The 26,694-nt window shown below is 44.9% G+C and overlaps 2 protein-coding genes across 4 annotated transcripts in view; one reads left to right on the top strand and one right to left on the bottom strand.

The window, feature by feature from the left end:
• Positions 1–15,084, top strand: part of PCCB (propionyl-CoA carboxylase subunit beta) — a 47,191-nt gene extending 32,107 nt beyond the window's left edge. Inside the window, exons 11-15 of one of the 2 annotated variants that reach the window (XM_006270468.4) lie at positions 2,030–2,137; positions 4,488–4,588; positions 7,289–7,387; positions 7,966–8,059; positions 9,875–15,084. In XM_006270468.4, coding sequence (XP_006270530.3) covers positions 2,030–2,137; positions 4,488–4,588; positions 7,289–7,387; positions 7,966–8,059; positions 9,875–9,996 — 524 coding nt within the window. In that variant the 3' untranslated portion in view covers positions 9,997–15,084. Of the gene's footprint in view, positions 1–2,029; positions 2,138–4,487; positions 4,589–7,288; positions 7,388–7,965; positions 8,060–9,679; positions 9,831–9,874 lie in introns of those variants that run through there. The other variant, XM_059730743.1, reaches the window with a different exon arrangement.
• Positions 15,085–15,261: 177 nt separating this feature from the next.
• STAG1 (STAG1 cohesin complex component) overlaps positions 15,262–26,694 on the bottom strand; it is a 304,994-nt gene continuing 293,561 nt past the window's right edge. For both annotated transcript variants that reach the window (XM_059730741.1, XM_059730742.1), the window contains 6 exons: positions 26,305–26,510; positions 21,802–21,973; positions 20,187–20,297; positions 19,281–19,395; positions 17,596–17,676; positions 15,262–17,507 (listed from right to left, as the gene is read on the bottom strand). In XM_059730741.1, the coding sequence (XP_059586724.1) occupies positions 17,484–17,507; positions 17,596–17,676; positions 19,281–19,395; positions 20,187–20,297; positions 21,802–21,973; positions 26,305–26,510 (709 nt within the window). In that variant the 3' untranslated portion in view covers positions 15,262–17,483. The remainder of the gene's footprint in view (positions 17,508–17,595; positions 17,677–19,280; positions 19,396–20,186; positions 20,298–21,801; positions 21,974–26,304; positions 26,511–26,694) is intronic.

Raw genomic sequence — 26,694 nt, 5'->3', positions numbered from 1 at the left:
GTATTTTGGGTCTCCTTTTAATTTTTTCCCCAGGTTTACAGTGCAGCATCACAAGGTGGAACCAGTAGGTTTTATCCTTATATATTAATGAGCTAACAATGAGGCGAGCAGAAATGTCAAGAGATTGCAGGTGATAAAATTCTGTTGGTTTTTAAGGAGTGGAGAAATCCATGGAGAACTTCAGCCAGACTATGGAAAACTAGAATAATGGGTGCAAAGTGGTAAGGAAAATTCTAATATAAGATAACACATGTTGCCTGGAGTGACTTGTGTTGCTTGCAACTGGGTCTTGCTCCAGACAGAAAGCCTGTGCCTCTTTTTGGTCAGCTCACTAAGAACCTCTTTTTGATGTGCATTTGTGGTCAGAAAACCAAGGAACGCTGGGATGCGTAATAAATGAGAGAGAATAGTAGTGAACATATAAATCCATGCTGCCACATCACTTGGGATACTTCAGTTTTAGCTAAGAAAGCTGAAGCAGAAGCAGAAGGGGGCTCATGAAGTTGGTGAGAATGATTTGAGGCCTGGCAGAACTGGTACCCAAGGACTGAATGCAATGATACAGACCTTTATTTAGGTGAATCTGCAAGGACATGGTAAAAACAGATACACCAATGCTCACAGATCAGGCATTTCCTGGCACCTTTTCTCACAGAATACAAACAAGACAGCAGTCTGTGAAATTGTAACACAGCATAGTGTACGTTGATGAATAAAATACTTTATGCATAATATGCCATTTCTGCTGCATCTGAATACCTATATGAACTTAAGCACCTAAAACCCAGGCATTTTATGGGTATTATGAAATCCACATTTACAGCAAAAAGGATATTTAAAAAAAGAAGAAAAAAGATAGAGGAGAGAGAAAGCTCTTGTGTTCTGGGAAACAACGTTCTGAACCATGTGGATCATTCCTTATTTCCATCTTGCAGCTTTTGAAACGACTAGTACTGGACAACTAGCAGCTGTATCCTCATCAACCCCTCTTCTGAGCCACATGGGAATTCCCACATATGCTTTGTTCATGTGTTAACTTGAACTATCTCCACGACTTGTTATATTTTGGTCAAATTAGACCATCCTGTGTGGAGATGGCTCATTTCCCCCTGGCTACTTTAATCAAATACATATTCTTGGCAAGGTAATTTGCTGACTATTAATGAATCATGAGATAATTAATGGGTTTCACTGTTTCTTTGATATTTTAAATTATACTAAAGATGTCTGTAGCTTAAGGTAGGCTCTTTTGTATCAGTCTTATAGAGGTTTAATATACTAAAATGCAATGCAGTTTTGGGGACTGAAATAGTGAAATGTATTGCAATATTTTAACTGAGAATGCTGATTATACAACTTTGCATTGATTTGCAGAATGTTTTTATACTGTTTTGGAGTGATGCCTGTATGGTGTTTCATTTTGCACTTCCCCGTTTATAATTTTCTCTTCATCGGGTTTATATATATATATAGGTATATATGTATCTATATAAAAAAATTAAAGTGGCATATGGGATCTCTGTGTCAGGAACTTTTCTCCCCCTCTTCCCCCCCCCAAAGCAGCAATCAATCTTGGGGGGGATTCTAGGTAGCAGTGCAGTAAAAAGAAATGATGATATGAAATGAATGCATATAAAGTATGTCACTCTTAGGCTGAAATACTGCTACCTTGTAACAGTCATATAATGGGACATAATATGACATTTTAAGAAGGGCCCGTCTCCCACTACTTTTCAGTGGGTTGTAAATACCTGCGTCAGTCAGAGGCTTTTGAAAATTGTACTTATATGTGATCTTGATTTTCTCCCCCCTTGTTTACAAGTGAAGTGGGGGATACCATCAAACAAAGAGAGCAGCTAGAACCAAAACTGTTCTGTTCTCAGTATTGCTCCTTCGATGAAGTACAATGGAGATATAATGTTCTATTTTCTGTACTGCCCTGAATGCTGTATTTGAAGTCTAGAATGGCAATATTAGAAATGAGCTGTTTAAAACTGTAAAATGTCCTGCTCTGTTTTCTCAATGTCAGGGTGCTTAGACATAAATTCCTCTGTGAAAGGAGCCCGTTTTGTCCGGTTCTGTGATGCCTTCAACATTCCTCTGATCACTTTTGTGGACGTCCCAGGATTTCTGCCAGGTAGGTCCTCGCTGAGGTGTAACTGCCTGACTGGAGTGGAGCTTTAAATGTAGCTAGTTTGGGTACTTCTAGCAGTAGATCTGTGAGAGCTGGGAGCTGTGCGTGTAGTAAAACCTGCCTTGAGAAGCAAGGTAAGCATCAGGGCTGAGAGCCTATGCTGAGCTCTGTATTACCCAGTCCTGAGCTAGTTGGTTTGCCAATCCTGTCCGGTACCAGAGCCATCGCAAAGACCCAGGGCCTGGCTGGCTCTTTGCCAACTCTCTACAAATCCTGCTGAGGCTGTGGATGAAGCAGAAGCTGGTCGTACTTCACTTCTTGTGTGTTTTCTTTGTTACTTGGAGGCTCTAAGCACTGCCCACAGGCTCAGCTGTAGCGGTTTTTCTGTGTGTGCTGCCAGGGCAGCATGGAGCTGCACCATCCCACGAGGAAGCCCAGCAAGGATTGTGCCTCAAGGAGGGACAGTGGAGAGCAAATTCATGGCACCATGCTGTATGCTAGTGGGGCAGTTCATTTTCCTCCCCTCTCTTGGGGGTGACCGATGCCTTAATGAGTAGTTGGGTTGTAAATTCCTACTTGTAGATCTGGTCAGAGCACCCGCTCTGTGTACTTACATCTCTGCTCAGCATTAGAGCTCTGACCCAAGGATTGGCCTGCCTTGCCAAATGATTACTGGCTAAAGGTTGCTTTTGTAGAGTGCCTGGTAGTGCTGCAGCAACCACAATTATGGCCTAGGAGAAGCTGTCTCCCTCTGCAGTTGTCTTGGTCTTCTGCTGGATTTGATGGAAAAAAAGGAATCCTCTGATGCTGTCATTTTACAAACATTGAAGCCTTCAGATGCCATTCCTTCACAAGGGCGTGGGTGACCTTATGCAGCAGACATGAGTCGACAGCCTTCTTGGAAGTTTAAGGTCAGAGTGTCCTTACAAGTTTGAATGTACATAGTGGCTATAAGGTTGGCTAGGTGGACTCTCACTGGGCATCTAATTTGCATTGTTCCACAGATGCATCCTGAAGACCTTCTTTGCTCAACTTCACAAGCAGCGCCCTATCTGCACATCAGAATTCTTGCTGTAGGTGCCCAGGATCCCAAGAAGGGGATGCACTGTCAGTTTGCACTGAGCTTTACAAATATACAGAGCTTGAAATTACATGAAGTCTAGAGCCATTTTCTTACTTGTTCCATTTGGAGTGGAAAGCTAAGGTTTCCACATCTCTTGTTGCTGGATGTCAGAAGCTGTTTATAGTGGGGTTTACTAAGACCCTGAAATTGGTTCTTGTGAAAAACGGAAACTTTTGTTGTATTGGTCCAAGCAGAAAGAATCCACTCCAGTAGAAGCAATCAGCAAAGTACTTACATGATCTAGTATTTGCTTCACAAAATCCTATGAGTGTGGCATTGGCTTCATTCATCAAGGAAGCAGCCTTTGCCAGGAGTGCCCCATCCCAAGGTGGACATTGGCAAAACTGGTATAAGTGTGCTGAAGATTAGTCCTGCCTTGCGGCTTTGTTCCATCTGCCTGGCTTGTCTCATAGGAGATGGCTTACCTTGCCTCTGGAACTGCCTCTGTACGTTATCTTTGGGAATGCAGGCTGCAAACCCCTGGGCCAGCAGGAACAGATGCACCAGGAGCTTCTCTTGCTGGAAGAGACTGGTGGTGGTGGTTGTGTCGCAACCGTCTGGCTTGTGGGCTGGATGCTTGGCAAGGGGCCAGCGTGTGAGTTGGATTCTGTGCATGGAGTCAGCCTGGGGGCCTGATCCAGTTTGGGGGCAGCATCTGGGTTTGCTCCCCTTTTGACTGCTTTATGTTGGAGAGAAATAGTTAAGTACTTACTGATGCTTTGTCCTGGCCAGAGAGATTTCTTGCTGCTGTTGTTTGCAGTGGTTCCCTTGTGTAGTTTTACACCTCTGCCACAGGGGCCATGAGTAATAGCTTGGATCTGCCTTGAGTATGAGGTGAAAAATGCGTTCTCAGAAGAGTGTTTCCAGAGAGATAAGCATTGGGTAGATTTTTCTCTGAATGTGTGTGGGGATCTCTCAGTGTTTCTGAAGCTGTATTTGTAACTATGCAGGAACCATTTGGCAGTATGGGCTGGCCTGATGGTGTGTACCTGCCATAACCTGGGCTATATTTGTTCCAGCTCTCAATGTGAGCTTTCCTCACAACATGGCTCAGCATGAAGGTGTGGAGAAGCTGGACTGTAATCACCAACCTATCCACCACAATTGAGGGGGCAGCTCTGAGTAGTGTTAGCTGGCCTTGCAAACAGCCATCTGCATGAAGGGAACTTTTTGGTAACTTTCCTGAAAAGTTTATTTTTTTTTTTTTCTTTTGATTCATGTAATGTTTAGGTACGGCCCAGGAGTATGGTGGAATCATACGTCATGGGGCAAAACTCCTCTTTGCCTTTGCAGAAGCAACTGTGCCCAAAATCACGATAATCACCAGAAAGGTAAGGTGACTTGATTCCTGGGAGAGAGCTGAGGCCTCCTCTTTTGGTCAGAAGTGTTCAAAAGAGACTTGTTTCTCAGGGCCTGGCTGCTGTTGCTTCCCCCATCATCCTCAACACCTCCTTTTATCCTTTCTGATTTTCTTTTTCATCTTTCAAGTGTGTTTGTATCTCTGCATGTTGTTTCCTGCTGCCTCCTCTTCCTGGTCAGATGTCTGTCTTCTTTGCTACTTCATATTTTTTCCCTGGGGGCAGAGATTGCTGCACCCTGGGCAAATCCAGTGTTTACATGGTTTGATCTGCTTGCCATGTCAAGACAGTTGAACTGTTGTGTTCTCCCTATTGGGTGTGGGTATCCAAGCAACTTGCTGCAGGGCATAAGGAGGTTGGACTTTATCATGTGCCAACTCCTTCACGGTAACTTCCCATATGCATGCTCTTCCTTGATTGGCAAGTGGAAGCTAAATCACAGTGGTATAACTATGGATAAAGGGGGTAACTTCTGTAATTCAGCTTCCTTACTGAGAGAAGAGCATGACTGTCTGGGTGAGGCAGTTCCTTCTGGAATGTCACACTTCCTGGACGCTGTCTTCTCAGGAGGATGTCCTGGCACACAGTCAGCCGTGACTCTGGAACAGTCTTGCTTTCTACAGTCTGCCTTGCAAAGCCAGGCATGTGTTTTATTTTGGGGTGTATTGCATGGGAGGAAATGTGGTAATTTTGGTTATCCAAGTCATTTTCATTTTTAAATTGGCACATCACCTTTCTTTCAGTGCTTTGGAACTACCCCAGTGTTCCAGGAAACGTTAGTGATTCACATCAGACTTAGGGATCACCTGTGACTATTTAAAAACTCTTTCAACAGCTTAGCTCAGCCTAGTAGTTAAATAGTTGCAGTCCCATTTACACGTTTTAATAAAAGGGAAAGGGACTCTCTTCAGTTCCTTGCTGCCCCCTTAATGAGGATTTGTTTTGAAAAAGTGTGGAGACTGGGGGGAAAAGCTGAAGTGGGCATATTTGCCTATATGAGCTGCACTGGCATATGAGCAAACAGTATGCTTTTGTTAGTCTGTATTAATAGAGGCATCACTTGCCAGTCAAGGGAACTGATTGCTCTGTTCAGCACTGGTGAGGCCTCACCTGGAGCATGGTGTCCAGTTTTGGGGCCCATATTTCAAGAAAGATGTAGTCAAACTGGAAAGAGTCCAGTGAAGAGCTGCAAAAAATGATTAAAACTCTGGGAAGTATGATTTATGAGGAAATGCTGCAAGAACTGGAATTGATTGGAGAAGAGAAGACTGAGGGGGGATTTGATAAGTCTTCAAATATCTGAAGGGTGGCTTTAAGGAAGACAGTGATAGAACATTCTCTGTGTCTGCAGGGCTAGCAGTGATGGTCTTAAATTGTAGCAGTGGAAACTTAGGTTGGAGATTTAAGAAGAAATTCTCACTGTGAGGATGATTCCGCACTGGAACAGGTGACCCAGAGAGGTTGTGGAATCTCCATCCCTGATAGATTTTAAGACAAGACTTGCCAGGGATGGCTTAGTCAGGGGTGATCCTGTCTAGAGCAGGGTGTTGACCTGGATAACTTCTAGAGGTCCCTTCCAACCCCACTGTTCTATGATTCTGCGACACCTGGGTACATGCTACATCCCCAAGGGAGGAGGTTCTCCTTTATCATGGGCCTAGGAATTTTGACTACTTAGTTTTTAGGCCATTTGCCTCACCTCCTTAATGATAGGGAAGTGCTGAGTCTTGCTCAGGTGAGGGGTGATGGGACTCTGCTACAATTTCCTTAGTCTTCCAGCAGAATCCTGAAGGCAGTCAGGATAGAGGCTGCTTTGTGGATGGTGATGCACAAAGAGCATACTGTTTGCTCATGTGCCATATTTCCTGGCCCCAGAGAACTTACCACAGGAGATGTTATGGAAGCTGAGGTGTCATCTCCTGTGGCAGGGATGAAGGAGGTTGAAGGGTCCCCTGACTTCAAAATGCCTCAATGCCAGGGTGATGGAATTTAGCATCACTCCATGGTGTCAGAGCTCATTACATGGGCAGTCTGAATTCAACATGGATAAAACACCTAACCCCCCTCCCATATGCATATCACCCTCCATCCCCATCACCCAGTGCCTTTGATGCCAGTCTTGTCCTTCTTGGAACAATGTCAGAAAGCCTTGGTGCAGAGTCATTATTTCACGGCACAGCAGGGAATCATTTTCATGCAATAAGTGCTGATAACAAAGCCTGATTTTTGTGCAGAGAACCCTGAATATGCTGTAGGCAGCAGCGATGGCAAGATGCTAAAATAGGAGGATTTTAATTTTCAGTAGCTGATTATTTGAAAGAACTGATGACTGATGTAGGATTAATAGGATTCTAAACAGGTTCCATTTCTTCCATTCCATTGAGCCAGACTGTATCCAGAGAATCCCTCCTGACCTGCAAAAAAAATCCTTTTTTGTCATTCTCCAAGCTTTTGAATAAAGACAAATGGACTTTTCTTATGGCCTGACTGTTCTTGGACTATATGAAACCCTTTATTAGGGAGCAAAATTTAGGCATTTGAAAATCCAATCCCAAAATTACTTTTAAAATGGGAAAACATGAACTTTCCCCTGCCTCCTGTATGGCCGTGTTGCAGAAGGAATTCACTGTTGCCTTGCATTTGTCTCGTATCACTGACTTGTTTCCATTCCAGGCTTACGGGGGTGCTTACGATGTGATGAGTTCAAAGCATTTACGAGGAGATGTTAATTACACGTGGCCTACTGCGGAGGTTGCAGTGATGGGTGCAAAGGTAAGCATTGTGGCAGGTGTGTTGGGGGGGGTAATCACACTTCTGACTTCTAGCAGTCAGCTGTCTCTTTAACATGCTTGAGGAAGTTAGCTAAGAGGGCAGCCAGTTTTTCTCTGTACTGGTTTAGTGAGCGGTGTGTGACCTTTTAACCTTGTGAGCCAAATGATTGGCATGGGGCTGGTCTGTGGGCCGGATCAGACTCTGTGCGCCCCAGGATTGGGCTTGCACATCTGCATTTAGGCCACTATGTCCCTGCCAAACCCTGTGTGTGGACATTGTGTCCTCAGGCCTCTGCACTGTTTTTGCCTGGTCCTCCTGCACGCAGGGATTGGGGCCCTGCGATACCACAGTGCCTCCGCCTGGGCCTGTGGGGAGTCCCACGGGCTGGATGACAAGGTGCTGTGGGCTGGGTCTGGTCTGTGGGCAGGGGGTTGAGCACCCTGGTCTTACTAGCCAACAGAACAACTTCTAGCTCAGGACTTTAAGATATTGCATAATGTGCCGTAAACTGAAAGCTTTCTCTCTTACTGGACGAGTGGTTGAGTCCAACTTTTCAGGCTGCTTGTATGTCTTCCCAGGGTGCCGTGCAGATCATTTTCAGAGGAAAAGGGGCGCATGCAGAGGCAGAATACATAGATAAGTTTGCAAACCCTTTCCCTGCAGCCATAAGAGGTATGTTTATGTGCGACTTTCTCCTCTGGGTTCTTTTCTTCTTGTCTTGGATAAAAATCTTGTCATGTTCTGCTTGCCCTGTTGCAGCATAGGACCAGGATTAGGATTATTCAAGAGAGACATTTAAGCGCATGGTTACATGGTCAGAAGATGATGTTACTTCTTAAAGGTTTTGTTTCTTCTTTGCCAAATTTGGGCAACAAAGAACTTACCTGAGATTGGCCTGGCATGAGTCTGAAAGGCATTGTTGAGATGGGGGCTGGAGCCAGGTGTGAGATGCTGACAAACCCATTTAGAAATACTGTCAACATGAGAAGCACCTCAGTATTTGGACCACAGCCTTCTATTACAGGTGAACTGCCCATCTTGGGGAAAGCCTCCCTGCTGTCTCCCTTCACTTCTGCAGGGGAGAGCCAGGGGTAGCCAAAGGGGTGCTTAATTCTTTTGGCTGGAGTGGATTCTGTATTTCCATGTTTTTTCAAGGCTTGTGGTTTTTAACATTAATGTTAGGGTGTGATTCTACTCTGCCAAGGGACTACGCAGACAGAATTCTCACCAGGCAGGAGTTCCCAATGCATTTCCAGCCTGCTCCTTGGTGGATCCATTTGTGCTACATTTTAATCCTGTCAGTAGCTCTCCAGAGCCACGGAGAGCCCCTGGATGCATGTGCTAAAACTGCATCTGCTATCTAGACCTCTTAGCTAACATCTTGCTGTGGAGGGTTTGTTGTGGCTGCAGCAGCCCGAGAAAACCAACCAGATTCAGCCCTTAGATGCCACGCTGAGTTTGCAGAAACTCCTGGGAGGAAATTGATCTTTTCCATTTTACGCTGAGCCAGTTTCTTTTGAACTGGAAACTTCCCAGTGGTGCTTGTTGTTCCTACATTGGGTCTAACTTTAAAATTGCTTGGCATTGCAGTGTTCACTCAGGTCCTAATCCTTGGTGCGTGTTTTGCCCTGAATTAGCTTTACCTCAATTCAAATGCTTTCCCTAAGACTATCCCTGAAAGCATCATCATGCCCCTTTATAAATCTGGGGTGTGTCCACACCTTGAATACTGTGCCTAGTTCTGGTCCTCACTCCTCAAAAGAGGATATAGGAGAATTAGAGATGTTCTAGAGAAGGACAACAAGGATGATCAGTGAGATGGAGGGGCTTCCTACGAGGAGAGACTCAAGAAGTCAGGCCTGTTCAGGTTAGAAAAGAGATACTTGAGGGGGAACATGAGGGTTTACAAAAGACTAAATTGTGAAGAGAAGGTCAATAGGGATTTATCATTTAATCTCTCTAAATATACAAGAATGCGGGGTTGTAACATGAAATGAGTAGGTCATAAGTTGAAAATGAACATAAGGAAGTTCTTCTGCTCCCTCCCCCAAGCGTGTCATTAAGGTGTGGAACTCATTGCCACTGGATGTGGTGGAAGCTGATAGTTTAGCCAGATTCAGGAACGGACTGGACACGTGCTTGGAGGAAAGGGGCATCAGTAGCTATTGAGCACGGGAGTGAGGGGTACAGCCTCTGAACCAGAACTTCCTGAACCTTCAATGCTGAAGGCTGCAAGCAAGAGAGCAACATTGAGAAAAACTCCACTTCCATCCTGTTCTCTCTCCCTTTCAGCATCTACTTCTGCCTCTGTGTGATACGGGAGACTGGGCAAGGTGGACTTGTGGGCTGACCCAGTAAGCGGCAGTTGTTATGGGTTGTCAGCAGTCTCAGCTGGAGGAGGTGCTCTTGTCGTGCGAGGTGTCTGCTGCGCTCGCTCTAGCATGGCCTGTTAGCAGCTGGCAGAGATTTATTTCTCTCTCTGAACAGGGTTTGTGGACGACCTCATTCAGCCGGACACCACTCGGCTCCGCATCTGTCGCGACCTGGAAGTCCTGGCAAGCAAGGTGCAGACCAATCCCTGGAAGAAGCATGCGAACATGCCACTCTAAACAGGGCTGGTGGATGGAGCAGAGCACAAATATGAACAGCATTTACCCACGCTAACGCTTCCCTTCTGCTGATTGGCTGCAGCCTTGCACCACAATAAACTCCACAGCACGTACGCAGGTGTATTTGGAATTACGTCACCAGTGGGTTTGAGTTGGTTTTTTCTTTAGCAGCAGCTCAGCCCACCATCACAACAGCCTGCGCCACATGACTTGGCTCCAAAAGGGGGCCTAAGGGTTGGGATCTAGGCTCCCAGGCTGGAGGTGGGGAGGGACCTCCCTTGATTCCTGTGGCTCTAGGAGCTGCTTGGTACAATCATGAAGGGCTGTAACCATTGATCCACTGCGAGCTTTCTAAGGAAAGAATCTGGGGAGCTCTGGGAGGGATGGATCCATTGTCTTCAGATTCACGTGGCATCTCTGCACTGAGCAATCAATGAATCTGCTCATTAAGACTCCCAGGATGCTCCCTTGTAAAGTGCTGGGGGCACAGAGGTCTTGGAGTACTGGGGACTGTCCTCAGTCCAGAGCCATGACTAACCTATTCTGAGCTCTCTGATGTTCCCTTCTGAAAAACGGGTGGATAATTGCAAAAGAAACAGGCAAATCACCACCATCAGGCAGACAGGTGTATGGTGTTGTGGAGGTCAGTAGCCCACAACATGGCATATAGGTGCTCCATGTATGTGCAGGCCCATGCAGTGTCTGCCGTGCCTTTAACTGTATGGTTCTTTCACGTTCCATGTACCTGGTTTGTGCGCATGTAACGAGAAACTGAAATACGAAGAGAGCCAATCACTGCTAACATTTTCCCACGGCCGTTGCGGTGACATCTGTTTGGATTCCTGGCTGACAGGGAAGCGCACAGTTACGAAAGCCCCTCTCCAGTTAAAAGAAGTTTATTCAGTGAGAGATGAGGAGGAAGAGAGATGAGAAGAGGGAGGCAGCAGCAAATGTGGAAGTGTAGCTGTTGGCCAGTGCATATCTGACTTTGCCTTGGATTATTGGGCACAATGGTAGAGTACAGCACCTGGCTGTTTACCAACACAAAGGCTTTTCTGGGCTCAGCTTGGCTGTCTGATGGTTTCAAGATCCATCTCAGACCCAGCAGCTCCAGGAGGCTGCATCGTCAATCTTCAGTGCTGAGCCCTTCAGAGTTTTGGTGTTCGTGGTAGTTGTGCAGCTGGGAAGGATCTGCAACCCCTCAGCTTGGCAGGGTGTTGACCTGATGTTTTTGTGCAGTCTCCCAGCCCAGACCAGTCCCTCTGCACTGGCACTCGTAGGAGGGGAACCAGTTGGATCCCTCCACGGCAGGTTGGCTTCCTCTTTCTCTAGTGCTGCCTTTTTCCTGCCAGAAGCACTGTTGTCTCAGGCTGTTTGCTTCCTGCTCCTGTGTTCGCAACACCTTTGCTTCCCTCCTTCCTCACTGCGATGACATCCTGTTTCCCCATCTTGCTTAGCTCCCAGTGCATCCTGCCCTGTCCCTCACCATGGCCAAGCTTCCTGTTTGCCCTCTGCTGTCAGTGCCACCACCTGCCCAACAGTGCAATATGAACCCCTTTGACTGCTGCTGCTAACCTTTTTCCTGTCATACACCTGCTCGGTGAGCTGCAGTCTGCCAGTAAAAGACCCTGTGACTGGTCTTGCCTGCCTGCCTCTCCAGTGGTGTCCCAGCTCCCATCTTGTGTTCACCTCAGCTGGTGGTGACTTAGCCTTTGGCCTCCACACCATTCTCTTCCATGCTGCCATCACAATCCTCCTCTCCTCCTTCAGGAGTGTTTCTGGCATCCTTTCCCTGGCCCAAGCCTGGGGTTTGCCCCCATCCTCAGGCCTCCTGTCTTTGTCAGGTGCCTCTCTCCACATAGTGCTCTCTGACTGCTCATTGTTCCTCCTTGTTTAGGTTGGTAAGATAAGGCCCCAACTAGCTCTGGGATGCTCCACTGTGTCATCCTTGGGCACTTGCTTCTCAGCCTTTTTGCTTGCTGGGTTGGCTTATATGGGATTTGGTTGTCATTATGTGGCTGGCTGATAACACCATTTCTGTGTTCACACTGGCAGATCCTTAGTTGGTGTCTCACAGTCAGCTTAAAACACAACACGGTCAGACACAAGGGTTTCTCCCTCTGAACCTCTCATTCTTTGTCCCTGCCACTATTACTATGTTGGCTTCTGGTCTCCCAGTGTTTACTGTCAACTACATTCACTCATCCCAAGGTGGCTCTGGGATGCGGTGAGGTCAGGAGGGTGGAGGTTGGGGCGGGGGGACTCTTGCATTGGGAGGGCCATGGATAAAGTTCTGAGCTAGGAGGCAGAGGGGACGGGGGCTGGACTGGCAGGAATGGGTAGTCACGTGAATGAAGGTGAATTGCAAGTGAGCAGAGGAAAAGACTATAGTAAGGAGCAGCTCTAACACGGCTGTAAAAAAAGCATCAATCTTCTCTTCTGCGCCTCTGCCCCATCCTAGAACATGCCCTTATTTTGTTTTAGGAGAAACCTCTTTTTCCTTCTTTATGATGCTTCCCCTTCACGATGTCCTGCCCTGGTTTTTCACTTGGAAAATATGATTCACCTGCAGGATGTAGGAAGGAGCAAGTGAGGGATGAAGGGGGTGAGGGGGAAGCTTACTACTCCTGCCCCTTGGCTTGGGGACCAGGCATACAGGATGGTCCCCCTGGCTTCAGTTCAGTGCAGTTCCCTTGGTAATATGCAGGAGATGTGCTCCTCTCTCCTGGGACCTCAGTGACATGTTGCTAATGGTGTGCACCTGCGGCGAGCTGAAGGGTTTCAGGTGGCACAAGTCCTGTCCCTGTTCCAAGTCTCAATAGAGCAAAAAAGTGACAGCCAATTTGGGCTGGCCAATCAGAACAGCGTGGGGTGAGGGGGCTGAGCACTTGGATTCGGCCAGGATTTTCAAAACAAGCTCTGCAAACGCAGCTGGCACCTAGTGCTTTATAACGACGCCTCTTACTGTCCTCACCTGCACAGGGAAGTGAGGCACTCACTGGAGATAACGGAGGTTTTCCCATGCAGAAAGACACAGCATTTATGCAGGGCAGTTTGGCAGCTGCTCATCTGGTGTCTGGCCCGAGGCAGGAGCTGGGGGATATGAGCAAGGCTGCTGGAGGGCAAAAAGAAACATCTGACACCACAAGTAACAGACTTGATGTACTCAGCCTGGAGGCAGCTCCTCCCCTCTCCCTGCAAATCCCATGTTACAATCTGAAGTGCAGGCCTGCAGGAACCCCTTCAGCGGTGAGCCAACAGCAGTACAGCGCAAGGCGCCGGCTCACCTAGCAAGGGACCACTAGTTTGTAGGCACTGGGGCCCTGTGCTAAGCCCTCCAGAGCTGGCGTTCCTCCAAAGAGCATTGGCTGTGTTTCAGATGACGGCTAATAACTGACGTGGCATCCTGTCCATTGCCACTGCAAAGAACTGCCCACTGAGTGAGGGTCTTGTGTGGACTCACTGCATGCACGTCATTATTATTTAAGGACTGGAGGTCTCTGATACCATTCCTGGATAGGGGAGAACTAGTTCAGCTGGATCTGTACCACCTGCTTCTCCACCCTCTTCATAGATACCTGGGACATGGAGAAGCATGGAAGACCAGACTGGCACTGAGCTGGCTTGCTGGAAAACTGCCATGACAACTTGGTGTGACACCATCACACTGAAAAATCATCAGCCCACAGCTACACTGGCTGCATTTTCAAGGCTTGAGTGACGGAATAAAGGCCTTTCACAAAGGAGTATTACAGACTGACAAGGCATCACAAAGGGATTGCTGCTGTGGAAGGTGGCCCCCCCCTCTTGGAGACCCAACAGGGGCCGGCCATATGCAGCAAACCAATCCAAACTCCTCCATTCCCTGACGGGGCCGTGACCCTGTGGCACCTCTACAAAGCTGTGTGCCGTGATCCTTTGGGCCGAGACCGTCTAGAGCGAGAAGTGAGAGCTCAGAGGATTATCACTGCTAGTCTGACATCAGAGACTGGGGCCAGGCCCTGATCATGCCCACACATGGCCATACCCAAGCTGAGCAGTGTCACACATATGGAGACAAACGAAAAACGCAACTCTGACAATTTATGAACAGAAAGCTGCAGCTGCTCACTTGTTCCTCAGCCTCATAAGGTGGAAACTCGATGCCTGGGCACCACAGACACTTGGCACTTGTATCCCATTGATGCCAGTCCTAGAAGCACCATTCCATGCAGAAAAACTTTCCTTCCCGAATTCCAATACTTAGCCAGCAGTGCTATCAAGTTAACAACCAGCAGACGTGCTAGAGAACCATTGCTGGCTGCACCACAAAGGCTGCAGTCCCCATGACAGGATGAGGAAGATGGCTCACTCCCCTTATGAACTCCTGACACCAAAGAAAATGCCTGATATAAAAAGAAAATCCTTTCAGTGAGAGCTTTACCTTAGCTTGTAAACTGGTAACACTGAAATCTTGCATAGCACTTTCCATCTGGAGCTCTCCAAAGGCTTTACAAAGAAGGCATGTTATCATCAACCCTGTATTATTATCAAGGGAGAGGCTGAGGCCCAAAGAAGCGAAGCAACGCGCAGAAGGTCCCAGTGTGCCAATGGCAGCCCCAGGACCTAATCCAATCCCAGTGTCCTACCTGTTGGTTCACGTCATCTCTTCACCAGTTTAGTCAATCATCTTTAAGAGAAAGCTGATGGTTTGGTTCTGACATTGTAGAGGCAAATGCATTCATCACTTGCATTTGAGAGTTATGTCAGCTTCCAAGAGGCTGAAGGTAGCACTGCAGGAGGCACCGTGCACCTTGGCAGATTTGCCAAACTGCTTTTAGAAGCACAAACTCCAGCCTACGAGATTATTAAACCTTCTGGGTCTTTGCCTTTTAGAGTGCTTACTCACCCCTGCACTTACGGTTACTTGTGCAGAGAACTTCACCCAAAGCTTGTACCACGTTGACCTGTCCGACAGCAGCTGACTGACTGATGGCAAAGACATTAGAGAACAGATTTCAGCAACATAAAAGCCTTTAACAACTCTAAAGGCAACTTACCAGGTTTACTGCAAACTGGCAAAAAAAAAAAAAAAAAAAAAAAAAGAAATTCCTTTGCTCTGAGACCCAAGACTGAGCATGAGAAATAGTCACAGGGAGTCTGGTGAGAAGGTCAGGGCTTCAAGTGAGAGCTGCCTTTTCCTATGTGCATGGGACAATAGTTCATGGGGTAGAGACACAATGGGGTGGCCAGATCCAGTTTTTAAAGTTGTGCTCATCACACTCATGATTTTGAATAGTTTATTAAAGGAAAGGTGAAGCATCAGTTTTAAATTGTACAAAAGGAAAAAAAAACCTTATATTGTAAATGTACAATTTACAGAATTACTAGCAAAACCAATCAAGGAGACACTCATAATACAAAAAAATCTATTGACTGCAAACTGAACTGGAAACCCATTGGAGGTACCTTAATAGTAAACTTTTTTTTTGTTATACAGTATTCTACAATGTTAAATTAGGATTCAGTTTTCCACACAGAGGACTGTGAAGCACAAGGTTGGTCTGTGACTATGACTCAAACCAGGCAGCATTCCTTCTGCTACTATTCTCACAGAACTACGGTGCTGACAGTTTAATGCAGCCATTCCTGCCCACCCACTACCCCTTGGGGGTAACCTTCACCCATGATATAAAGCAATGCTCCCGCAAGGGCAGAGGCTTGCAATCCTGACAGCCAAGTTTGAGGAATGGCTAAATCATCAGGTCAAATGTTTTTGGCAACCAAGTCTTCGCCGCCCCCCGCCCCCCCCCAAGAACTGTACACATTTTAAGAAAAATCTCAGCTGTTAAAAGAATGGAAACATGGTTTGTTTTTACATTGTTTCTCCCCTCACAAAAGGTAAGCACTGGGTGTACGTTTGGTTTTTTGTTAGACGACCTTGTAAAAGAGAAAGCTCCGTGACTATTCTGCAGTTGCTAAAAAAAGCACCTCTGAAACTGCTGTGCTTGGTGTGGGTCAGTTGGCTCGGTATTAACGCTAACACTGAAACGCAGAAAGGAAGAGTAACCATTTGTGGCTGATATTTAGATGTGCTCTGGTTTTGCGTGGGTCTTCCACACCTCTAAATATCAGGCCATTTTCAACTACAGTAGCAGCTATGAGACAGTTGTAAAATCAAAGCAGAATGAAATTCCAAATCGTTGAAGACACTGAAAATCTGTTATTACAATGAATTAGCTGAGAACTTTTTGGGTTTTTTCTTTTTTACTTTCTTGAAAAAATCATTTTTTTTTTCAAAGAATTACTCTCATATGCACAGTTAACACTGAAAAATGTAGCTGTATTCCATTGTAAGCTTAAGAACTTCACCATCTAAGCACAAATTTCTATGCAGCACATACAGTACTTCTAACTGGCAAAATTAATTTACAAAAATAGCGCAAAAGGGTATTTACGGCATGGGAAGTCGACATTTTTATATGGTACAGTTAAAATTGCTTTTTGAATGCTAAAGTGATTCCTCCCCCCCGCATCTATTTTATATAGGAAAGTTGCTGTTTATGTACCTTGGATTGGCAGGGCATGAAATAGGTAGTAAAAACAGCAAAGTGATTACTTGAGAACCATTTGTGTGTTTTACTGAGAATACTTTATTTGCTGGTATAAGTTGCTAAAAATGCACAGAGCAAGTACCAATAGAAAATGTACTGTTTTGTGTCCCCTAGTGCTATATAAAATGAATGTTACACAGCATCTGTTGGAAAAGTGGCTTCACGGACATCTCTTACTTTATGCCCCATTATAAATAAAAATAAATCTTCTCAAGAGTATAAAATCTGGGTTTATCATATCAGTATCTGAACGTTTTTTGGCAGAGATGCACTTCATTAGGATTCTAACCTCTTTTGTAAGAGTGTTCTTCTCAATGCCTATGAGAGGATATAAGCGTACCATATTATTAATCAAATCCAGTGTGTTCAAAAACACGTTTCTGTAGCCAGGATGACCTGCTTATAGCATCATTGCTAGTCAATGGCTGACAGGCATAGGTTTAATAAAAATGGCTAGCTTTTAAAACATAAAAAGGCAAATGTTAAAACAGTTTTAAATTGTACAGCAGAAAAATAAAGTTAAAAAGTTCTGTTTTCACTCAACGCTGTTTTCAGAAAACATATGTAGAACAGTGTTTATTTTGACAGCTGTCTTAACAATTTAAAACTTCCTCCCCATCCAGAAAAAAAATCTGTATTAGGACAGTCAAGAACAGGGATACAAATGATTTTTTAGGTCAGCCTTTCTGAGGTGATTGGATTGGCCAACATTCCTTTGTGTCATTAAGAAGTTCCTCTTCTCTCTCACTACAAAAAGGGATTGACCTTAATCATTTGGTTAAAAATCAAACTGTAGCACATCAAAAATGTGGTTTTCATACAAGCTATCACAGTATATAGGCCTCTAGCTCTAAACAATAGAGTTCCAAATTTGTAAAATCTCTTCACCAGACTTCAGAACATAGGCATTCCGAATCCCTACAGAAAACAATTGAGAGACAACAGTTAGCCGGAGGCCAAAACAAGAGGATCCTCAAACAGTGAACAATGCAAAGCAGGATCTTACTGAATCATCCTCAATGATAGCTGCAGAGTCAAAGAAGTCCGGCCTCAATTCAGCCCGTTCTCGTCGGTTTCTTGAGGGTGGCTGGAAAGAGAAGAATTTGTTTAACTGTCCTTACAATTAGGCAGCGCAAGGTCCCTAGTCAGGGCAATGGGCTAAGCTGACTCGACATGAAAGAACGGCAGGTACTGGATATAGACAGGAGCATGCGAACACCTTCCTCAAGGGAGGTGGGCTTGGCAAGGAGTTCCAAATCATTTTATATCCAGGAAAACACTTGTGACAGCTGCTCGACATCAAGTATGTATTTGAGTCTGAAGCCAAAGGAAATAGGTCTATGCCCATCCTTAAGCACTTGTGTAAGCACCAGGCTATCAGAAGCTTTCTGCTGCTCTTCATTTCTGAGACAAATCAGTTATGAAACTGGAGTGCAACTACAGCCACAAAGGCACCTTAGCAGGACACTGCAGCTCAGGTTGGGGGTCAATCTATTCCCTTTGGCCTTGATCCTGCAGCTCTGGGAGCTCTGCTCCATTGGAATGGGAGCTGGATGGAACTCTTCATCTCCTACCACCTGGACTATGCAAGAAAAGGTTTTACGTATCTGCAAGATGATGTGTGGGTAAGACTTCTTGGGCAGAAGCAGCTACATATTTAGCTGAATGTCTGTTCCAAAGGACATGGAAAAGTATGATCTTAGGGCTTGGACCCATGTGCCCCGCTTGTAACCCTGATTTAAGATTAGGATGGACAGGACAAGAGAAGCCAGTCTGAATTATGCAAAATGCTCTCACTTTTAGGAAAAGCTGATTGATTGGTCCCGTTTCCTTCCTGCTCTGCATTTTTTTCTACTTCGCATAATGAGACAACCAAGCTTCTGAAATTCAAAGGCCAGTAAATTTATATGCAACAAAAGGGAACGGGATGCAGCATGCAGCCTGGGTATGGCCACAAGAGGTCACTGAAAGAAGCTAAAACCCTTTTTAAAGCCCAGTTGCACTGCTGAGTTGTTTGCACTGCTGCTGCTAGTAACAATTAGCCTTGCGGAAACACTTCCTCATGCTGTGGGACATGTAATGATCTCCTGTTCGGAGAGATTTTTTTCTCATTGCATTATGCAACTGGCAAAAGGCCTGTCTACACAGGGAGCTGGTATCCATAAGCAAGGGCCAGGCTTTCCTTTACATTAGGGCTGCTCCATGTTTACTCCCTGCATTAAAACCCTGAGTACGTCTTCAACAGTTATCTTTTTGTGTGGTCCCTGGAAGTGTACTTAATTTCTTTGCTCTGAGTGGGTACTAACACTGTACACCTGGAGGCTTAGCATGGTGTAGTTAGTGAGCTGCAAGTCCATACTGTATCTCAAGGAGCACTAGTTGCCTCTATGTGCTTTATCACATTTTCACTTTCACCAAGTATCAGGTCCTTGCTTGCGTCAGCAGCAGGACACTAGGCTACTGCTGCCAAACATTATGCCCTGTGTTTCTATGAACACGGAATTGGTCAGGACTACATTTGTAGCTTTGAGCCAAGGGAGCCAAGTGGGCTGCTCCAGTCCTCTCCCACTTCTGGGTGCTTACGCCACTGAAAGTGGCACATAATCCTGGGAAGCTGCCTTGGCAGTTTTGTCACTTTTAACCATCCTGCCTCCATATTATACTTGCTATTAATAACCACCATCTACTGACCAGATCAATGACCATGGTGTCCTCAAACTCCTCGTTCATGTCCTCGAGCTGACCTCGTGAGGACATCATTACGTCTTCAAAGATAGGCTCAGCATCATCCTCCATTAGGCCCCGTCTGATTGAGAGAGAGAGAAAAAACAAAGTCATGGCATTTAATTCTTCCAATTATGGGATTTCTCCTTTGTAAGGATAAAGGAATAAATAATCACCCATCCTGCTTCCTCTGTGTCATGCATGTATTTATTTACCCATTTCTTTATGTGCCACCCTCCCCAAAGGGGCTCATGGCAGCTTACAGGGAGGCTTACAAAGACGAGATTTTTTACCATATTACCTCTGAAAGAGATCTCAGCTGAAAAGGAAGTTAACACTTGGAGGTGTGAGGTGGTGAGGTACGAAGTCCTATATAACTGCATTATATACAACATACAGTGCCAGATCCACCAGGCAGGTCAGTGCTGACCTCACTTTACAATAGGGCAAGTAAGCCTGGAAAGGTCATGTGATTGCCCAAAGTCACATGGTGAATAATCCAGGAAGGCTGAGGGGAGAACCTTGTGCTCCAGAGACTTGATGCTGCCAAGTTGTGGGCACTGTGACCCCACTGGCACTTCAGCCAATGGACAGTGGTAAGTAGGAGAGGGCCCTGCATTAAAACAGCACATCTGCGGATTGTGATGTAGTCCACCGACTGCCCAGCACCCGGCATCCCATGCTGCGTCCTTTGCTGCATATCCCCGCTTAGAAAGCAGTTACTATGTCTTTATTAAGAGAGAGAAAATATCACACAGACTATGAGCAGCGGTGCAGGTTATGGTCTTCCATGACGAACCTCACTAATCAAAATTCCTCAGCACCAAATGTGGCCCTTGTGCCCATGATCTGTGTGGGGTTTTGCACACTTACACGGCATGCCTTACACCACTTCTCCCTTTCATGTAGTTCATTCCTGTCCTGTCCTTTCGATTTAGATCTTCTAGCTTCTGCTGGCCCAGCCAAGATATCTGCATCTGCGGACTGACACAGGAAGAACAGTGTTATGAATTCAGCCATGCCACTGAGACTGTAGTGATTTTCCCCGGATGTCGTCTCAGCCCATTTTGAATCAGGCCATCCTCGAGACTGAAAAGCGTTCCAACCCTGTCCCATTATATGGATGGGTCTTCACACCTACTGCTCCAGTTTGTTGCTCTTGTGGCACGTGATCAGTACATTTGTTAAACTCTGTGTAATAAAAGTGGCCACATGCCACCACGCTGGTACTTTGTACTCCTACCATGCTGGAACGTTCCTACTTTAATTGGTGCTATTTCATTGGCTCAAATCTGGCACTGCACACAAGAATACCTGCAACCCCAAGGTTAACACACATTTCAGCAGGCACAAGATGCCATATAAAAGAAGGAAAAGCAAACGATGCTTAAACTATAGTACAAATTACTGGAGGGCCCAGAAACAACAGATATGTGACTACCTGAAGGGCTGGACTTAAATGACAGGTCTATGCAAGGGAGGTCACCACAGCATGAGCAGAGCCAGCAGAGTACCTGGGAACTTCAAAGCATCAAGTTCTTTTATTTTATTACAATTATACGATTCCACCCAATTGAAACTGACAGAACAAGCTGAAGTCATTGAGCCCCTGCATAAAAAGAGACACCACTTGAGGTGACGGATCTCTGGTAGGGGCATGATTGTTTGTTCATTAGCCATTTGTATTGACCATCAAGCCTATGTGCAAAAGCACTCAAGGCCTGGGGACTGGGTGCAAAAATACCTCTCCATGGCACTGAGGACACTGACTGAAATTCAGTTAAAGGCAGAACATGATCTGATCCATGATCTCAATGCTTGTGCCTCCCTTCAAGTCTCCGGCAGCGTGCTCCTAAAGCTGGGAGTGCTGATCAGCTGATTGGCACTGGCCCCACACTCAATCTAAGGTGTGATAGGAACCAGCCACGTATTTTGTGTGATAACTTTGCATCTTATTCCCCATTTTATTGTGCCATTAACTGCATGCACATGTGGCCTGGTTATTACTTAAGATGGTATTAACTGGTTAATCATGTCTTAAGTGTAATGCCTGCTAGGGGCTGAAGGCACCTAGGGATATATTAAAAAAAGGGAACCATAGACTCTGAGCTGCACAATCTAAATTTGAGGGGTCTTGTGGCCTAGGGGATCTCATACTCTCAAGGTAACTGCTCAGGGCAGAGAGTTAGGGACCTCTGAATGGGCTTCATCAAGCCAGCTTTCTGAATGGAGAACCACCTAATGCCAAGGAGAAGAGTACCCCTGTGTACTGCTGCACACATGCTACTCCAGGATCCAGAAGCAGTGTAACTGCACGTGTGTGGTGCTGTAGGCAGACTAGTTGGCACGTGCTCTCAGCAGGCAGTGCAATGTGTTCCAATGCTCAGCTGTCTGGCACAGGAAGTCTGTGGCATGCCTTGTAACCGCTATGGCTAATCCCAACTCTTGCCCAGCCTGATGTATTTGACAGCGATGTTCTGGCACTTACTTGTGTAAGAAATCCTGTTCAGATCCTTGTTCTGACTCATGCTCTTGGATCTGCTCTCCTATTTGTCTCGTGTTTTCTCTCAAGACAGTTGAGGTGAGCTGTGGTGCTTGAAGAGCCCCTGGAGTTTGTATGTTGTCATTCCTGTTCAGCCATGAGCCTTCCAGATTCTCATCTATCAAAGGACAATTCCATTTAGGTAACTGCATAAGACAGTGCATGTCGCAGCGGTTACTACAGCTGATCAGCATTCAACACGGTATTTATTGGGAGCACCTAGCTGGGTAAACACTAAGTGTCAGAGCACAGACAGTGCTAACCCAGGCCTTTCTCCCGGGTGTATATGCTGCTATAGCTCAATGCCACAGCTGTAGCAGCTTCTGCAAAAGAAGTTATAAATTAAGTGATTCAGACAACAAATCATTCCATGTGTAATGGATTGAGGTGGATTAACTGCCAAGAAGCTTAACTTGTGACTCTAATTTAATTTTGTATTAGTACTGAGAAGGAAAAATCTTTGAAATGCTGATTATTTCCCATGTTTCCTATTCAAAGTCGTCATATCTAATTAGTACAAAAAATAATACTTAAAAAAAAAAAATCTGCATTGCAAGGGTGTCTAGAGCATAAGGTTCTGTGCATGCATTTGCAACTCGAAGACAGTTCCCATCCTAAACAGTTTACAATTCAGTTGGAAAATGACAGACAACATAAGGTTAGAATACACAAAATGATTAGGGGCTAATCTGGTTGAGAGGCGATATATATATTTTGCTGATGGGTCAAACCAAAGGCCTGACAAACAAACAGTGCATATTAAGCACTTAAAACCAATTGTGCTTAATTTTGCAGAATATTCTAAGATTCCAAACTATGAACAACAGGAATAAGACTGAAAAATATAAGAAACAACAGGGAATGTTCACAAAAATTCATCTTACAGACACTAAGATTTTTTTTCTGTTACTTGGTAGCAGTTATCATGATAGCTTATGAACTAAGGAGTTGACAATGTCATTTTTTAACAGTTTAGTATCATCAGATGCTCAAGTCCTTTAATGTCCTTTGTTTGAAGGTGATTGTTAAGTAACTTCAATTTGCTGAAAGTTCATTCCCCCTCAGAAAATGTTAGTGGCCTTGTTTTTGCAAATAAAAGGCTTTTTCTTGTTATGCAATTTCAAACAGCTGACTAAAATCCGCATTTCACCAATTTTCTGGAAATGTTCCATTTCTCTTTGCAGTACATTATGGCTCACTGGTAAGAAAATAAATTGCTCCACAGAACTGTAGCACTTTGCAGAATTTGCTTCCATGAAAAATGCAAAACAATGGGATCTTTTATTTGTTTGGTCATCATATGGCTCATTCTAGCTCATTCATAGGTAGTATCAGACAGAGCCTTTGTAAACTCTGTTTTGTTTTTAACATTGTAAGAGCTTCTTCGTCTCTCCTGGTGTCACACACCCCAACAATTTAATTCTGAAAACACACAGGCTTTCAACGTACTCTGTGGATTTGATTAAAACAATTTTCTGGTTGATACATCATGCATCTGATGAAATGACCTTTAACTTTTCAACTGTCTTGCTTTAATTTGGTGCACAAGTTCTTCACTGTTGTCACAAGCCCTTTTCAAAGATCTCCTATTTATTTAATCAGATTACATATAGCTAAGGTATCTGGATTCACTGACTGAACTGCATTAGGTTTGTCCCAATAACAAACATCAACTGTGAAACAAAATCCAATTTTGTAATTATCTTCAGCAAATTGAAGACTGACTTGAATTGAAGATGATCCCCTGAGTAGGAGGTTGGACTAGATGACCTTGTGAAGTCCTTTCCAGCTCTACTTTCCTATGATCATATGATCTCAGAACCAGTACTCCATCCTCATCTTTGGGTTCATCATCATTTTTAAGGGACCACTACTTAAAGACTTCTCAAGTCTTCTCAAGCATCGGTGAGAATCAAAGTCAGAACAACAGAATTAACAGGCAAGATCTGGGAAAGGACGAGTGTTGGTGGCAGCTTTTCAGTGGAGTGTAGAGGAAAAAGGCTAGCTAGGAGGGCTTGGGGAAAGGACTAAATAGTGATTTCTCCAAGCACTCCCAATTAACCTTGAGAGGAAGGGAAGAAGTGGGATGGGGCAGTGGTTGGAGATGCAACCAAAATCAACCATGAGTGTTTTCAGGGATGCTCATACTGTGATGGTGCTAAACCAGAGGGGAAGGAAAGGCTGCAGGAACAGATGAGAGTGGATACAATGAGAATAAGGAAATGGGATGAAGCTGCTGGGGCACCTGAAGGGATTATAGAAGAGTAGGCAAGAAACCTTAGTTTTACTGATGGGGGGTAGGAGTAGATGTTTAAAATGGGCAAGGGTTAGGAAAGAAAGAGATAGGATAAGAGATCCTGATGGATCCTGTCTGGCTTTCTTCTTGTGCTTAAATGTCACCTTTTGTTCTTTAATGTACCCTACCAGAAACGCCCATGAAGCATCTATGACACTACGTTTATTTCATGGTCTCTTTTCAGATTTTCATGGCACTTGATTTTCTTAAGGCACTCAGAATTCAGGTCAAGGGGAATTGGAAGCGATCTGCTTTCTGTAACGACCACGGATAGACTCTGGAACCAAATGACTGCTGAACCTGTTGAAGGCTTGGATGAAGCTAAAATGCACAACTATAGAGGGCCTAGTTGCAGTTCCTAGATCCTGGGACTGTTTTCACCCTATTCCTAACCTAGGTATAGAGCTGAGCAGCTTAGTAGTACAACTTGCATAGGGCAAAGATTTTGGCATAATGGGTCCTACTGGAGAGAGACAAGACATGATAGTGACTTTATTTCTCTGTTGACGTGTTCCTCTTCTGTCCTAAAAGGAAGTGCTTATTCTCTGTATTTTCTTTCTCTCCCAGTGTTTCCTTACTGCACATCTGCTGTGTTTTGCTATTGTCTCTTGTGGACTGTTAGCTCTATGGGGCAGGAGGAGCCTGGGACAACAGGGTCCTAGGTATTACCACAATGCAAACATAACTAATGTTAATAGCAATGTCTTAAATCTGCCTTAATGCTTTACACTGGGCCAATCCCATTATTTAGCATCTGCGTGTAATCCATGGGGATTACAGAGTTGCCAGGAGCTGCAGTAACCACTCTCATGTTGAGGACACATACTTCTATGTATCCTTTACAAACCAAGTAAACAGTTCTGCTTGAGATACTACATTGCCTGGGTGAAAAAGGAGTACAGATGACGACCAGACTGTTTTATGCAAATCCAGGAATATGAAGTAATGCAAAATGGAATCGCATGGAAGAGCTGGTAAGCACACTTCCTCTAGCATTGGGAAGAGCGTGTGGTTTTGCTAGTTTTGCCACTTTGTCTCTGACTGGCAAAAATATTCTGTTTGTTCCTTTTGGATGAAGACTTGGTTGCTGCAGTGCCAGGCATGTGTCACCTCCAGACTATACTACTGCAGTTCTCTCCACCTCAGACTAAAAAGGAAACCAATGAAATTACAGCTACAGAGGAAAACAGCCACGTCTCCTAAGCAGGAGAGCCAAAAAGCAGCCTGCTCTGGCTCTGAATGTACTACTTCATCCAGCTGAAGCTTCTAATATGGAGATACAAAGCACTCAGGGGGACTGCTCTATGTGACTCCATAGATGGTCTTTCTTCAAGAGAGGCTGCAGGCATGAGGAACACCATGCTTCCCAGGGCCCAAGCCAATGCAACAGTAGGCTCTGGATGCTAGACACAACCAAGAGAAAAAGGATAAGATCTCACAAAGCAAGCTCTTGAAATGAAAGTTCTACAATTATGCTTCAGCTAAGTAATTTGCCTTCTTATACCAGCACTTAAAATGCTCTTGAGTGTCTCTAGTGTGATGCCCAATTTGTGAAAGCAGTTCTGCCAACACTGCTCAGAAGGAGATCTGGTTACTTACCAGAAGCTGTTACTTGAAATTTCCCACCTGCCTTCTCTGTTTCTGGGAGTCTTTAACTGGGAGAGAAGTGAGTGGTATAGAAGTAACTCACTGTGTGCCATAGGGCATGACAATTTGGATCCTTTCTGAAGACTATCTGTGGTCCCAAAGGACAATGTTGTTCTCAGTGGCCCTGCACAAGGTTGATGCACATTTCAGACATGGCTCAATACAGGCGAAGGGCTAGTTTCTACTAAGTGAGGTGTTAATAAGTACCTCCCTATTAACTTGCCTCCAGTTTTGTAGTAACTGTTTCTAAATGCTTTTGGAATGACAAATCTCAGTGTGTGGTCCCAAGGGCAGGCAAATATATACATGTATAGGAAATTCTAGAATGAAAAATGAAGTTCTAAGGATATATTAAACAAGTCTTCTCCATGAAGCATGTACTTATATACTTGTGTTAACTAATAAGCCATAAGAATCTAATGGAAGAAAATGAGCTTTTAAGAGATTTATAAACACATGCTAAAGAAGACTAGCCCCCACACCCCATAATGTAAAACCATACATACCCTCTACCCTTTTTTTGTGAAGTGGAGGTCGGCCTTTCTTATTCCGCACTGAGGAGGCTTTGCTGCTACTACTTCCGCTGTTCACAGACATCCTGTCATCTTCGCCACCAGTAACCAGTGAATTTCTATAGGAAATTAGTGGGAGCCATACATCTTCCCTCCTTTCCATCATCTGTTCAGTCAGGAACTTCTCCAAGTAGGAGTGACTGTGAAAATAAAAGGCAGTGAATAGAGAAGCTTGTTTCTGTGCTTTTTCTCCTCTGATCAACCTGTACAAGGCCCTCCTGTGTCCATCAACTTTTTTTTAAGTTACCATAAAAGAAAATATTAGATTTTCCATTGAATACCTGCATAAAGAATAACTTGCAAAAATGAACTACTGTTAATTCT

Source organism: Alligator mississippiensis, chromosome 7 (assembly GCF_030867095.1).
Source record: "Alligator mississippiensis isolate rAllMis1 chromosome 7, rAllMis1, whole genome shotgun sequence".
Lineage (NCBI taxonomy): Eukaryota > Metazoa > Chordata > Crocodylia > Alligatoridae > Alligator > Alligator mississippiensis.
The sequence above is the reverse complement of the archived record's forward strand: the minus strand, read 5'-3'. Positions and strand labels throughout refer to the sequence as shown.